General features: G+C 31.1%; 1 protein-coding gene across 1 annotated transcript in view; it reads right to left on the bottom strand.

Annotated features, from left to right (window-relative positions):
* Positions 1–15,388, bottom strand: part of LOC124532139 (protein O-mannosyl-transferase TMTC1-like) — a 116,781-nt gene that overhangs the window by 37,355 nt on the left and 64,038 nt on the right. The window contains exon 4 of the mRNA XM_047106852.1: positions 2,816–3,785. Within this exon, the coding sequence (XP_046962808.1) occupies positions 2,816–3,785 (970 nt within the window). The remainder of the gene's footprint in view (positions 1–2,815; positions 3,786–15,388) is intronic.

Genomic DNA, 15,388 nt, shown 5'->3' with positions numbered 1-15,388 from the left:
TGACAGCTGTGACCAAAATCACTCAAGGCATCATCATCATCACCAGCATGTATAAATATTTATTGTTGACTGTATAAGTTTTCATTAAGTTATATTTCAACATCAGTATTAATTATTTATTATTAATGATTGACATATTATTTACTAGGTAACGTCACCGTCATCACCCTATTTTATGTATCCCTTACATTAATTATATTTCATAATTTACACCTAACAAACCACATTACAAATAACAAAGAAGATTAAGGCACTGTAATAAAATTTCAAGTGCTTATAAACAGGGATAATCTTAAAAGAGATTTACTTTTCGGTAAGAATTAAAAAAAAAGTTAAAAACTTTATAAAAATTTGCCTTTTAAGAAAAAATAGACAACTGTAAAATGGAATTCGGTTTAGCGTAAATGGACTTAAATCGCTTGGCGTTATCACTTCAAAGGATTTGACTTTACGCCTCAAATTGCTTAAAAAATATCATAAAATATTTAATATCATTAAGGATTTATTAAATTATAATTTTATCAACGGTACCACGAGGTAATAGCTGTGTTTTCTGCAGTTATAAACTCGACTCGTCTATTTCTGTTATAGCCTCTTTTTTCTATATTATTTAGGTACTATAATAATATTTAAGTGTCAAGCCGTTTTCGTAAAAAATAGAAAAGGACATATGTGCCCTTATATCTTGTACAGGTGCACTTCCTTTTCCGTCACTCTAAGTATATGATGGTAGAGCAATCCGATACAGATCGGAGAGATCAGAGGAAATACAGCTTTATGTTCTTCCTAACGCGATCGTGTAACTTCTAGTCTACCTCCTGACGAAGCGCTTCTGCGAATTGCTTGTCATGAAAAATATTAACTAAATTAATAATACGTTTGGAATTTGAGTAGCCTACCTATACAAGTATTTTTTTAAATATTTTACTTACTAATATATAATACATATATTTAACAAAAAAAATTTATCATTCATTAAATGCCTTCAGCGATTAAAACAATTTTTTTTTTAAAATAATGGTCCATTTTTTTGCTGCTTCCCACTTTAATTAATTATTTCAATAGAGCTGTTCAAAATAGGGCTACGATTTTTGGGAATTATAAACGCGTGTAGCGAAAAACACTCAAAGTATAAAATACGTCAGAAATAGATTATAATAAATTCACTTTAACTTGTTTGTCACTTCAAATGGTTGAAGGAATATTAAATCGTATCAAAAATAATAACCTCATGAATTTAAGACAAATGTCATTTAAATCCGAACTAGAATTTATTAAGTTATTTCAGAAGAAACAGAAAAAATGACATCGTTATAAGAAATAAACAATCGGAGAAAAGTTCCATACGTTACTCTATGGAATCCGAAAGTAAGTTAAAGATAGTTTCACAGCGAACGCCTTTCGATAAAGCTTCCTAATTTACTTTAGCGAATAGTTTTTTGACGTGACAAGTGTTTGTTTCGTAGGAGTTTAATTTTTTTTTGTAATCTTTTGTTATTTTTGGAAACAAATTACTTTATTTCCAGTTAACGATTCTAGAACAACATTCCCAAGATATGTTTAATATTACCACTAAAATAATAATAATAATCCCATACCAGATTACAAAGAAGTTATATAAATATTTTATAAACCAGGGTTTGTGCAATAGTAATTATGAATTAATTTAGCATATTGTTTGATAACGTATATAATTTATAAGTGTTTAAGGTCAATCGATTAATCAAAATCATAATTATATTTTTTAGTATTATTGTATGACATACGTGCCATCCGTCAGGTTATGTACTATTAATAAAATAATATAATTTATGTTATTTTATTATGTCCGCATGAAATTTAAAAATATACATTTCCAGACGGCATCCCAATCTAAATATTATATATTCAACCAAACGAGTTTATCTCGAATTTTCATATGAAGCAATTTCAATACACAGGTAATTCAATACTCGGGTTAAGGGCAACATTTCGTGAATAGAGTGAGTTCAAATGAGAGCCATCGGGTCTAACTTTTCTTTTTGCATGAAAGTTAGGATACGAACAGAAGGCAGGGTATTCCTTTGGGACTGTGTATATGCATGTTTAATGATACCCTAGAAAGGTCAAGAGCCTTACAACGAGAAAAGGCAGTGAATATATTACATGCTCTCAAATAATACTCAATAAGTGACCCGTGACAGCCTTCTTTTCAACTTTGAAGAACTAATTTGGTGGTAATTGTCTCTTAAACAAATTTTTTATCATTTGTAGAGTCAAATAACTGGCGAGTATCGTAAAGTTTTTTTATAAATACTTGCGACATTGGAAAGACGTTGCAATATTACGGCAGATGATTTTACTAATTTTAGCACCATTATTGTTGGATATTTAGTTTCGAATGGAATAATTTATAAAATTATAACTAATTGAAATTTACGATTTATATTTAAGTTTTCATTATTTACCAGCTGATGTGTGTGGTTTGTATTTTGTTAATACAAACCACGCACGTAAATAGGCTCTCTAAATAAATACACCCCTTTCAATATATGGATTCGCTAACGCAAAAATATTGTTACAAATTAGACCGATAAATCACGAGATTGACGCGTTCAAATTAATAAATAAGCTCTTCTGCATCATAATATTGGTATGAATAATTTGTTTTATTTATAAATTTGTTATAAATAAAAGAGCTATCACTATGTATATACGATGTATAAGACATATCTGAAGGATATGTATATAAAATTAAGCACACCTCATTGTTAATAAATAACATAGCATATTTTTCAACAGGAGAATAAAAAATAAAATAACATTTCAATATTACCTTTCGGTGGGTTGATTAGTAGAGCACTTCTGAATAGATTTTCTTCGTCACGCCAATCCATATTTCTCCGTAACGTTTTCCCGCTCATAAAAAGTAAAGTCATTAATAGCGTAATCATAAATACACGACTGCGCATTTCATATCGACGCCAATTTCTCGTCAATGTACCCGCACCCAAGCCGAGCAATAAGCAAAAACCAACGCTGGGTATATACAACACCCGCTCTGCAACTACGAAACCGACGTAAAAGAGAATATTACTGGCTGGCACGAACGGTAGCACCATAAACGCCGTGAATAATAACATCGCGACTTGAGGACTACGATACACGTACTTCGTCGGGCTATGCGGCTTAGATTTACCCTGGCCTATTGGACAAACGCAAGTGGAAAGATGCATCATAGTATTGTTATTGTTTATAGCTCGGCACACATTCGTGTGGTCTTCGTTGAGTGTGTGTTTACAGCCGTTGCATGGACACACGAATCTCTTAGACGATGCGTTCTCTTTGTGCAGTATTATACTTTTTCTTTCACTGCAATCCTGTCTTCTGTTGTAATGTTTACAATTGTAGTTCCACTTTTGTTTTATTTTATTACTTTGTTTCTTATAAAATTTCTCCTTGATTACTTGCTGTAGTCTCAATTCCTGAGATAAAGCTTTCCATGTTACTTTCGATATAATTGCGTAAAAAACTAACGAGTAAAGATTTCTTATGTCGAATAAAGTGGTTATTCGTGGTATGGAGTCCATTGACCAATCGAAGCTCAGTTGGAAGGGATATATTAGGAGGAAGAAGTTAAAAACTGGGAGGTAGGTAAAGGTATAAAATCTAGTAAGTATCGATGGATCCCTAGAAGTGGGATTATCAGCTGAGGCGAAAGCGGAAGGAGCGCCGGCGAGTCGCAGGCGCCAGTAGAGTAGCACAAATCCCCCTGTGCTTAGGGCGCAGATACTTCGCCATCGATGCTGAAACAAAGAAAAAACTTATTATTATTTCAAATAACACAAAATTTTGCGGTTTAGACAAATATATTGAATTGCGTGTTTTTGAAAAATTCACGAGTTTTACATATAAACGGTATTGTCATTAAAGTAACTTAAAATTAAAATTGTTATTCGTAATATCAAATTTACAACCTGCTTTCTAATCATCATTTTGTTTATCTTATCAAAAACTAAACTTAAAAGTGTACTCTCACCTAACAGAAAATTTACCTTAGAGCAACAAAAGTAGTTTTTGGAACATCCGAGTTCGGAATGAATGAATAATAGCCCGATCAGTGTTTCCCGCAGAGCCCGTCTAACCTCAATAACCCTCGCCTATCTTCTGTGTTTCGGTTTTCATCAAAAGGGTAATAAAAATGTCTTTAAGTACAAATAGGTTTTCTACGAAGGAAGCCTTTTGAATAATTACTTCGTCTGTATAAATATATAATACGTGAGCGAAATAAAATACAGATATTTATTTAAATTTATAGATAGAAACAAAATTCTATTTCGTACCGTAATATTTACATTATAACTTATTTTACGTATTCATCTCGTAGTTATAAATACCTACCATCAATATAATTTAGTTTAAATAAATAAATAGATGAATATTGGAAAACATTACACATACATTACTCTAATCCCACTGTAAGTAGCTAAATCACTTGTTGTTAGCACAAACACCCAGACACAAAACAAAATAAAAAACTAATGATTTTATGGCGACTTAAAATGACTACATTTTATGTACGAACATTGTACGTAATATTATGTAAGTTTATTATTTAGAAATGTACTAATTCTTCGATTCTTGGTATAGTAAGTAGTACTGAGGGCTACAGGCCAGGTGTTCTGGGTTCCAAGCAGATCAGTTCAAAAATCATTGTCAAAAAAAAAACATAAGGAATGTAAAGTTTTGAAGTGGGATCTATCTGCGGTTATTATCTGTTACAGTTTATCTTGGTGTTCGTTTGAAAGCGCCTCTACCAAGATTTTTATTACACACATAGCAATCTTTAGTGTAGATGCATGTGTTCTGAACCATGAATAAATGAGTAAAGATTATTAATTTCAGTATCGCTTTAAACACTAAAACACATTACTGTAGTAATCGTCATTTTCACGTTCAACATATATAATTTATGTTTCAAAACCCTCTCCTTAATGGGAGAGGAGGCCTTAACCCAGCAGTGAGAAATTTACAGGCTGTTACTTTACTTTACTTTACTTTTATATATAATTATTTGTAGCACAGTCTCAATACTCATCAAAATAAATAATACGGAGATAAGATTAACAGCTTTACCGTTACTTTATACATAAATATACTTTGATATTAGGACATCCTGTTTTAGGTAAATTGCGAATATACGCCTTTTTTATCTGGATACATTCCTTACGCGTTGCACTCACATGGAAATATGTGCTTCTCCCCGATTTTCAAGGCGTCTAGTACAGCGGATATCCCACAAAAAACTAGCGCTATACTTTCCCTCTCTTCGGCGTGCGCCACGGGATCGTTCTCGTATGTTTCCGTGACACGACAGCATGACTTGTCTTGCCAATTAATGTATAAAAATATTTATTTTATTTTTGTTTGACCCAAGTAGTTCATATATTTATTTTTATACGTGCAATGTTAGATGCGGTCGCTAGTCAAATAATAATGATAAATAACCAAGCTGTGTGTTGTGTAAGATTTTCTTTTGAAATATCTATTTGAAGCTCAATAATACATATTCTTGTTGTATTACGAACAAAACGGGTTTAGCGGTAAGCGAACTAAGCAGCCACGTGGGCCGCGAGCCTAATACAGAGCCTTGAATAATAATAGCTTTCAATAAGGAAAAAGACATTATAAAAGAAAATATGAACATTGTGAAATAAAAGGGAAATAAATTAATTAAAAAAGAAAAAGTTTCTTGCCACTTTTGGAGTTCCTAAATTTTTAATCGCTTAGAAACTTGATTACAAATACATAACCATTATTGTTTTATTTTAATTTAAAAAAAATGGCTAATGACAAGCTGATATTAAGTGGTAACCACCAGTACACGATAACTATGTATGTTAACTATTACTTTAAATTCTAATACGCTAACTAGTTTAATAAGTAATAATATATTACGTCTCTCGTACAATCATCATTACATCAAGTTTTACCATTTTGTGGGAGAAAATATTATAAGTAGCAGACTGGCATACAGCAAATAACTTTTTTCACTTTCATTTTTGCCATAAAAAACGACGGTATCGTTATTTTTAAATATTCTATAGCTTATAACTTCGTCAACTTTGATTGATCACCACTAGGAAAAAAATCGTTAATAGCTGTCGAAATTTGCCGCAACTTATCAGAAAATGTTAATTGATTGCATTTTTTTTATACAAGTAAAGTTAAATATATTACTTATAAGTAATTGATTTTGTTGCAAAATAAAATAAAGGCATGTTACGTAAAAAATATTGCCAACCAAACTGTATATTTATCATCCTATTATATATATTTTTTACTAGTACCGACTCATCTTCACAAGGAAAAATATTAGGATAACATTCCGATTTTTTCATCGTCCCTTCAAAATAAGAAATTAAATTTGTTAGATTTTTTCGTATGCGTTCTTATTTCAAAACTAAAACATCCAAAACTGGCTGTTTCAAGTTTAATGCGGCTTAAAGTTTTGCTCTATTAAGTTTAAAGATAATTATTATTTATAAAAAAGAAGTAAATATCAAAAATATCATAACCGCGTCTTGATAAGGCTATAAAATATTTTAATAACAGTAGGTGCTCTTTTTTTTAATAATTATTACTTTATTCTTTTGATGATAAACAACCTCATAGACTGTAAGTGTTACTTTGTAAAATTTAAAAAATAAAACGATATCTTTTATAATGTTAACTATGCTAAAACATGTTTGTATAAGGTTGTTATAGTATATCAATGACTGCCAGACCATCCGACCTGAGGATTTCCTCTCCGACCATGTTGACATTATTATTTAAATGAAAATTAAAATAAACGTTATTAACAATAAACGTACTTAGTATATTAATATAAATAATAATCCTTTAATGATGTGAAAGTTTCGTACTAGTCGGATAAGTAATAAAAACAGTAAGTGTTGCCACTGTATAATATTAGTATGCTAATTAACGTTGCTAACTTTATAACATTGCTTGAAAGTTTTTGTAACATATATTTCAGGGTTACGACTATACGTTTGGGACTGGCCTCGTTCTCGTAAAAGCTAATAGATTTAATCCACAACGACGAGAGCTCGATAAAATTGATTTAGTTTTGCGCAAAATGCATTTATTAAAAACGTATATAAGTCACTAACAGAATAATTTTAAAATATCAAGCAAACTTGCAAAGTGGGAAAGTTTATGCCATTATTTACTGGCATAAGGTTCGACAAGAGGTGGCTGCGGGCTCTCGTTGGCTTGTTAGTTGTGGGGAGCTAAAAGAAAAGATTTATGAAGGTAACTACCTCCTCCCCTTCCGACCTGACCCATGGGAAACCTCTGTAGAACAAACGACAGCGTGTAAGATTTCCAACGTAATTTACACGAGGTAAGGCAGAATTTGAAAGGTAATGTCTAGTGTTTTAATGTTTGGGGCGTATTAATTATGAGTAGAAATTGAATACTATTATAGAAACGATTGTTTTACTTATGTATGTATAAATTAATAAAACGTGTTCTTTCGAACCATAATCATGTTCCGAGTTACGAAATATATAACGCAAATAAACATAAGTATTCGTCATAAAGAATACTCGAAGACCGATATCGTTGTATATTAAATAAACAGCTTTAAAGGTATACATTATTTAATTACTTCACGCCTATAGTTACGCTCGGAATAAGTTATGAATTATTTATTATTTTGTATTGTTGTATTACTCGAGCACGGCCTTGTAGAAGTCTGTCTGGGTAAGTATCACCCACTCATCAGATTTTCTACCGCTAAACAGTACCACTTGGTATTGTTATGTTGAAGTCTGTAGGGTGAATGAACCAGTATAATTACACGTATAAGGGACATAATATCTTAGTCTCTAACGTTGATGACGGTGGTGGTGACATTGCCGTCGTTAGTAACAGTTAACACTATCAGCGGCTGAGGCGACCAGTTGCTCCTGGGCCATTTCACTGTTCTCCTTGATACATACCTACCTATATCATAGGAAAAGCCTAAATTATTGATATTTGTCTTATCTTAAAACTTTAATAATAATAATTGAATAGTGTGAAGTAAAGGTTCATGAATCATGACTACTTTGGTCGTAATGAATCAAAATGAAAATATATTTTATTTGAATAGGCACTTCCAAGCACTTTTGAATAGTAATTTCGCAAGATTAATTAAACTAACGGTTCTAAACCCAGATTATAGTAAGAAGAACTGGTATAAAATTCATTAGTAAATCTTTGTCATCAATCATATTTATTGTATTTTATATTACATCTAAAAATAACTTGAAACAAAATCAACCATAGTTACAACTACATACGGAGTTCCATATATACTTGATTTTCTATTCTTATTATTTTTTAATATTAACTTTGAATTTATCAATTGTAAGCTGCGGTATTTAATTATAAAATTGAATAACAGTTTGCCCTGCCCCAGAATAGATGTATTGACTTTCGAGAAATGAAAATTTGGTGAAACAAAGTTTATCTTTACTTTTCATTATTGTATTATTGTTAAAATCTGCGTGAAATCATAAACGCCGGATATTTTAAAGTCAGTAATGATGTCAGTGATTGTTTCGATTCTAGGATTGCTGAATGTATATGACATATGGCAATTCAGATTGAGTCCACAGACAGGGGACTCTGAGCTTGTTGTGTGTATGATATCGTGGACGATACTCTAGACAGATTTCAGATGGCAGCATTATTGAGTTGCTACATTTGTTATGACGTATATGTGCACATATTTTATATATTTTATTGAAATGTTTATAAGGGAAGGATAGCCAAAGCTTTTATTAACATATCATAATCATATCGTTAATGGTGGACGATTTTCCAAACCTTCTAAAAGGGAGACGAGGCCTTAGCCCCGCACTAGGTATAGAATATGTTCTTTTTAGAAGCAAGTAGGTTAAGCAACGACATATTAATAAATAGTAATTGAATAAACTCGCTGTCTATTCAACAAAGTTTTGAGTTGAAGTCAAAGCAAACAACTAATGAAATAAGCGACTGAGCTCGGCCTAGACGTCAGAGGGTGCTTATCTGGAAAATTTACTGGCTGGCTGACATTACGATCCTCGCCTCGAAAATACTAGCTCATTTATCAGTCCTTTTAAAAACCTACTATTTAATAATTAAAATTTAATTTATGTTGGATGTCATCTAAGCGAGGGTCGAGTTAAAAAGTCCGAACGTAATTTTGTTACTCATAACTTTTGATGCTTTGTATTACTATAATAAATTTGTTCTGCAAGTTACATATATGATAAAAAGCTCATTAACCTTAATAACTCTACGAATCTCTAAAACAAGTGAAGCATTTAAATTACTACTGCCACCAAATCATAAAACTTTAAATTTTCCTATTTAGCGATCGCTTTTCTATATATTTTACAATAACACAATTCATAATCACGTTTGCATAATATAATATGTATCAGGTAGGATACACAAATTTATCGTACCGCTTAATTGTAACGTAAAAAATATATATAAATGCATAAAGTGCTTAAATAAGTATACACAGAAAAACATATAATTCCTCGAACATTTACGTTTAGAAATGAATACTCCATGAGAGGGGAATGTCACTAAATCCGGGACAAGCTTATGTGATTATAATCCTGTCAAATAACAGACGTTTGTCATATATAAAGGATTAGCGTGTACAAAATGTCTAATATATTAATCATTTGATGAAGTTCACGGTATTGCTTCACTTTGATGCTTATTTATATTTGTCTTTGTGTTAGGGCTTTGGGCAAACCTTTCTGAGTAGGTACCACTCCTTATAGATTCTAGTGGGAAACAGTAATATTTGGTTTTCCTGTGTTTAAAGGTCGAAGGAGCTGCTGGACTACAAAAACAAGGGATATAACATCTCAGTTCCCGAGGTAGTATAAATAAAATAAATAAACAAATATGAAATAGGAACAATTTCAGACGGATGATATAAATGGCCAACCCCTTTGGCAGCAACTTGAAACATAAGTTTAATAAAAAACAATTGAAAATTCAGGTCGTTGAAAAGTGTAGACTACACTGTTTATGTTTGACAATTCATCTACACACTACAAATAAACAATATAACAGTACATTTCCATTAAATACCCGGACACTGATGTTCAGACGATCGCCGTGGGCATATGCCACAGACGGATCATAGTCAAGACAATATAGACATTGCTTCGGAAGTCTTAGTGGGTACCTTCGAGAATGTCAAAGACAAATGTTAATGTTCTCTTGACCGAATTTCAGCCAAAGCGGCTTATATCAAAGATATATTATTCCCACTAATGAGAATATAATTGTGCACAATTAATCTGTGTACAGACATAATATTATGTTAGAGTACTTTAAATTCCTTTACTATAATTAAAACATCTCAGATTGTAAAGAAAGATGGAGCGCGTGAAGCAAAAAATACAAAATCAAAAACGAATAAAAAATCCTTCGTGAAAAACATTCCAAAAAATTCGTCGACCAATCTTGTCATGAACGTTAAAACAAACTCAATACATTTTACTGGCCCAAGGTAACCACCTCGGTCTTGGGTACTATAACCAAAGTATCCAAGACCGTCGTCGGGTTATAAGCCAGCTGCTACCCCTTACAGACATATTGGTAGTGAAACAATATTCGGGTTTATATATTACATCCATTTGAGGGGAAACAAAACTCTGTTACTAAGACTACGCTGCCCGCACGACTGTTTTTCCGTTTATATTCAGGGAGTATCTCATGAAACGTATGGTTAAATAATTAAAATTTAATATAATATATATACAAATAAACAGAATAAATTGAATACTTAAGAGGCCTTGTGTGTTCTTTTTTAAATATGCTACGGAACCCTTCGTGCGCAAATCCGACTCGCACTTGGTTGCTTTTTCATCCAAAAAATTGCTAACTCATGTATATCTTTCGCAATGTGACTATTACAAAATACATAGATATATCATAAAACTTTATAGCCTTCGTGAGTTTATTATCTGTTTCAATGTCTTATCTATTTTATAATAAAAAATGATTTCTCAATCTTATATCGTAAAATGAATAGCTTACGTTTCTCTTAAGTACAAACTAAAACTAATATCTTATAATTGTCTTAAAATTTTCATCTGATATAAAATATTTATCAAAAATGTTTAAAAAAGTCATTACTTTAATCGATTCTAATGATAACATGTTTTTTCTTAAATTAGAAAATGTTGGTTAACTTAGGACAGCTGGTTGACTATACACTTAAACAAATTGTTCTCCAATTATAAAGAAACAGAAAAGTAATTATTCGCATCTTTTTATTTACTGCGAGTTTAGTTGTCGCTATGAGCAAGCCTGAGTAAGTACCTTCTACTCGTATATTCTATCGCTGATCATCTATATTTGAATTGGTTTATTTATTTTAATACTTTATTGCACAACATATTAATAACGTATAACATGAAATTAACAAAACAATCGACAAATGACGGGGACTGGCAATCTTATCGCATATTCTCATATCGATTTTTCGCACAAAACAGACCTTCTGTAAAAGATGTTTTACAAAGAGCTGGTAAGGGCATTTAAATATGAGAGGAGATAATAGCGATTACGTAAAAAAATTGATAATAAGTAATATGCACTTAATAAGGTTGATGTCGTCCTGAACGATAACGGTCGCGGCGACCAATAGCAAAGGACTACGCACAATACGACTACGATCAAGCACATATTATGCACAAACGTATGGTCAAAGTGTCAGAGAGACAGAGAGGAACCTAATACCTAACCGTGTCTTTATTACTCCACTCTTATAATCCGATAGGACAGCAAATACGACACGACCTGAAATACTTCAGGACCATCGGCTTTACGTGCTTAATGATGTACTTCCAACTTACTGGCTGTTACACAGAATTTTTCAATAAAAATAAACTCAATAAGGCATTATCCTTGGGCTGAACTCAGATTTTCGAAATATGTACCTATAAATAGATGTTACCTTGTTATAGTAAATGAGTCAGTCAGTCTCGTAGTGGTGAGGCAAGTAAGGCTAATGAAATAGATATTCTTTTGTTTCTATTTTTATGTTTATTGCATTATTGTTTTCATTGTATATTTTTTAGTATTAGTACACTAACATAGTTTTTAAGTAGCTATTATTACTAGTGGACTGTAATTGTCTTAAATAAATAAATTATTATTTTTCTTACAGACTATCTAATCTATCTAATCACGTAACTATGAACAACATACTTATTCATATCTATACGTATATAAATAGTTGAATTAACATCGAATATCTCAAGGTTGGTGGCAGATTTTGTGTGGTGAAAAGGTTAATAATTCTTACCGCATATCTACTGGCAAATCGAGACTACTTATCATTAGGCTGTTTGTATGTCCTCTTTTCTATTTAAAACATACTAAAAAATATTAGTGTATTCTGCGCAAATTCAACACAAATACACACAACATACGACGCACTTGACCAAAATAAAAAATTAAGAAAAATGTTGTTATTATATCGTTAGTAAAAAAAATATAGGTATATAATTCAAAATATTTTTAAATTTAAGAATAATATGCTATTTCATTACCTTTATTGATACCTACAATAGATAAGTTTTAAGAAAACGTTTTCAACAACCCGAGGTACGTCACGATTAAAGATTTTCCCTTTTTCTCTTGTCGATCTTTTGCATATAAATTATGTTATGATAAATTGTTTATATGTGTGGTCTGCATCTAAAACTATCGTGGTTTGAAATCCAGGCAAAACACCGCTTAATTTTTATGCTTATAATGTATCTCGTGTTGGGCAAGTAAATACTTGTTAAACTCATGCTTGCTGGCTTTCAGGCAGGATACATTATTTGTATTTAACTGACAGAATTTGTATTTCAAATGTTGCAAAACAGTAATTACTGAGTTTCTTGTTGGTTCATTACGGTAGAATTTAAGGTAACGTTTCACGATGAACAAAATTCTATAAAATGGCGATTTAAAAGTACTCGTAAAAGCCTAATCGAATAAAGTATATATTGATTGAACTCAGTAGAATTGCATGGTTTGAAAGATATTCGGACATACTCGTACATTACAGTCGATTAAAAGGAACATTCAAAGCCTTAAATTACAAAGAAAATTCCCATTGTTCTATACCTATAGGTTCTATACCCCTTATTTCTTCATAAAAATATACATTCAAGTTGTTAGAAATAGTATTAGTAGTAACATTAATAAGCAGTAACAGTTATATAAATATCGATATTTAATCTAAATGAAATTAATAGTTTTACATTGATATCATAATCATCAGGAAAATTACACGTAACATATATTATAATCATGTGTTTTGTTTCCATACTAAATCTCTGTTTGTGTTTGGATAATTGCAGACGCTTGATGTGGAATATGCTTTCGATATTCGAATATCGAGTAATTTATTAAAGTAATCTGTTGTACACAGTAAATTAGTCTTTAATTACAGGTGATGGAAACAAAACGAGAAAGGAATGATGAAAAACTAACTTCTTCTTACTTCTTACGTAAATTTAGTTTTATTATCATATCTAATATTATAAATGTAAAAATCACTCTAATTCTCTTATACTCTTACACGGATAAAAGTTTGATTCCAGGGTAATAGACAATTTTGAATGCCTAACATCAACGGCTAGCCCTCAAAACGCAACAAAGCCACAAATGACAACTGGGAAATAAATAAACAAATTATATTGATACAAATTAATTAAACTTATGTTTAGATTTTGTGGCAAGTTGTATTGTATATATATGTATATTTGATTTGATTTGATTGAACATGTTTATATGTATGTACATACGTATATTTTCGCGACATACTGTTAATATAAAATGAGTTTGATTTGATTCGAAGCTATTTTGTAATTTTGTTGCTCTTTTTAACAAATGACTATTTTAAATTTTATTTTCTCCTTTTTTATTTTTATGGTTTATTAATAGTAATGGACTTGTTTTTCAGTCTGTCTTATACAATTAATGCATCATTGTTACCCGGTCTATCCTCTTAAATTACGACAGTTTATTTCTAGAATAAAGAAAGGAACATTTTTAAAGCAACATGGGACTGGCCAGTAAAAATGAGAACGAATCGTACTATTTATGAACGTAGTTGTACTTGAAATTTGTGCGACGGTATCAGTAATGCAATTTACATTATTTCCCGATCACCCTAACCCTTTTCAGCTCTCAATATCCGCTGAGAATATCTCGTGACTGTAAGGATTACCTTTGTTTGTTCTCCGACTGTACCAAGCGAACGGTCTATTGACATTGACTGTCACTGTAAATACTCGGTATACCTTTATTTACCGAGTTGACGTATTACCGTAGCGTATGAGATTTATATAAAATATATTACGGCATAACTTTCTTCTACCATGATCAGATATCTGATAAGATACATATAGCTAATTTACTAGTCAAATAAGTCAAATTCAAAATATACATACTCAAGGTTATTATAAAAACAGTTAACTAAAAACATTTAACTCTTCTACTAAAAGTCAATACAAGCTGAAAGAAAATGCCCCCTATATTTTTTTCGGCTATAGATATATATGTCATCATCATTCCTTAAAATTGGAAAAGATGTATTCGTACTTTTTTTTAATATATCACAATATCATTAGAAAATATATAATAAATATAAGACAATAAGGACTAAACAAAAATTGTGTAAAATGTTCAATGCGTATTTAACCTAAATACAAAATTTGCCTGTTACGTTAAGCAAAATAATGAATCGTTAATAAATTGACATCCGCTCGGCTCCGCCATTATTTTCATAAAATTACTTCGTCTTGGTTCGGAAACAATCGGAAGCTGAATTGAAAATCTTTTAAGTTTGAATCCATTGCTTCCTCTTAGCTCAACGTTCAGAACGTTATCGATACGCTATAAATAATTCGGATGTTACAATATTATGACATCACTAGATCTTTTAAACGATATACGTCTACGTCAAACTTTAAATACAATTTTCAAATAAAACAATGCAATTCGATTAATTTTTATACGATCTCGACAGCATAATGTTAGTCCAAATCAAATCATTATAATCAAATATAATCAAATCAAAAAATTATAAGTTTAATTGATACTCGCTTTTACGTGATCCATTGCGCTTCTATTGTACAATTATTAATATGTCAAGTAAGACGCAGAAGTCCAAGCAACTTAGTTGAAACAGTAAGCGTCCCATCACGAATTGTTATAACTATAAAGTGCTTATTCGTATCAAGAAAGCCAGAAGATTATACGGGAACTACCACAGCATACAAATTATTTTTGATAATCGATTCATTTACTAGTAAGTGCGAAAGCTTTGTGTACTATT

The sequence above is a fragment of the Vanessa cardui genome, chromosome 8 (assembly GCF_905220365.1).
Source record: "Vanessa cardui chromosome 8, ilVanCard2.1, whole genome shotgun sequence".
Taxonomy (NCBI): Eukaryota; Metazoa; Arthropoda; class Insecta; order Lepidoptera; family Nymphalidae; genus Vanessa; species Vanessa cardui.
This window is presented reverse-complemented; position numbering and strand designations above follow the sequence as displayed.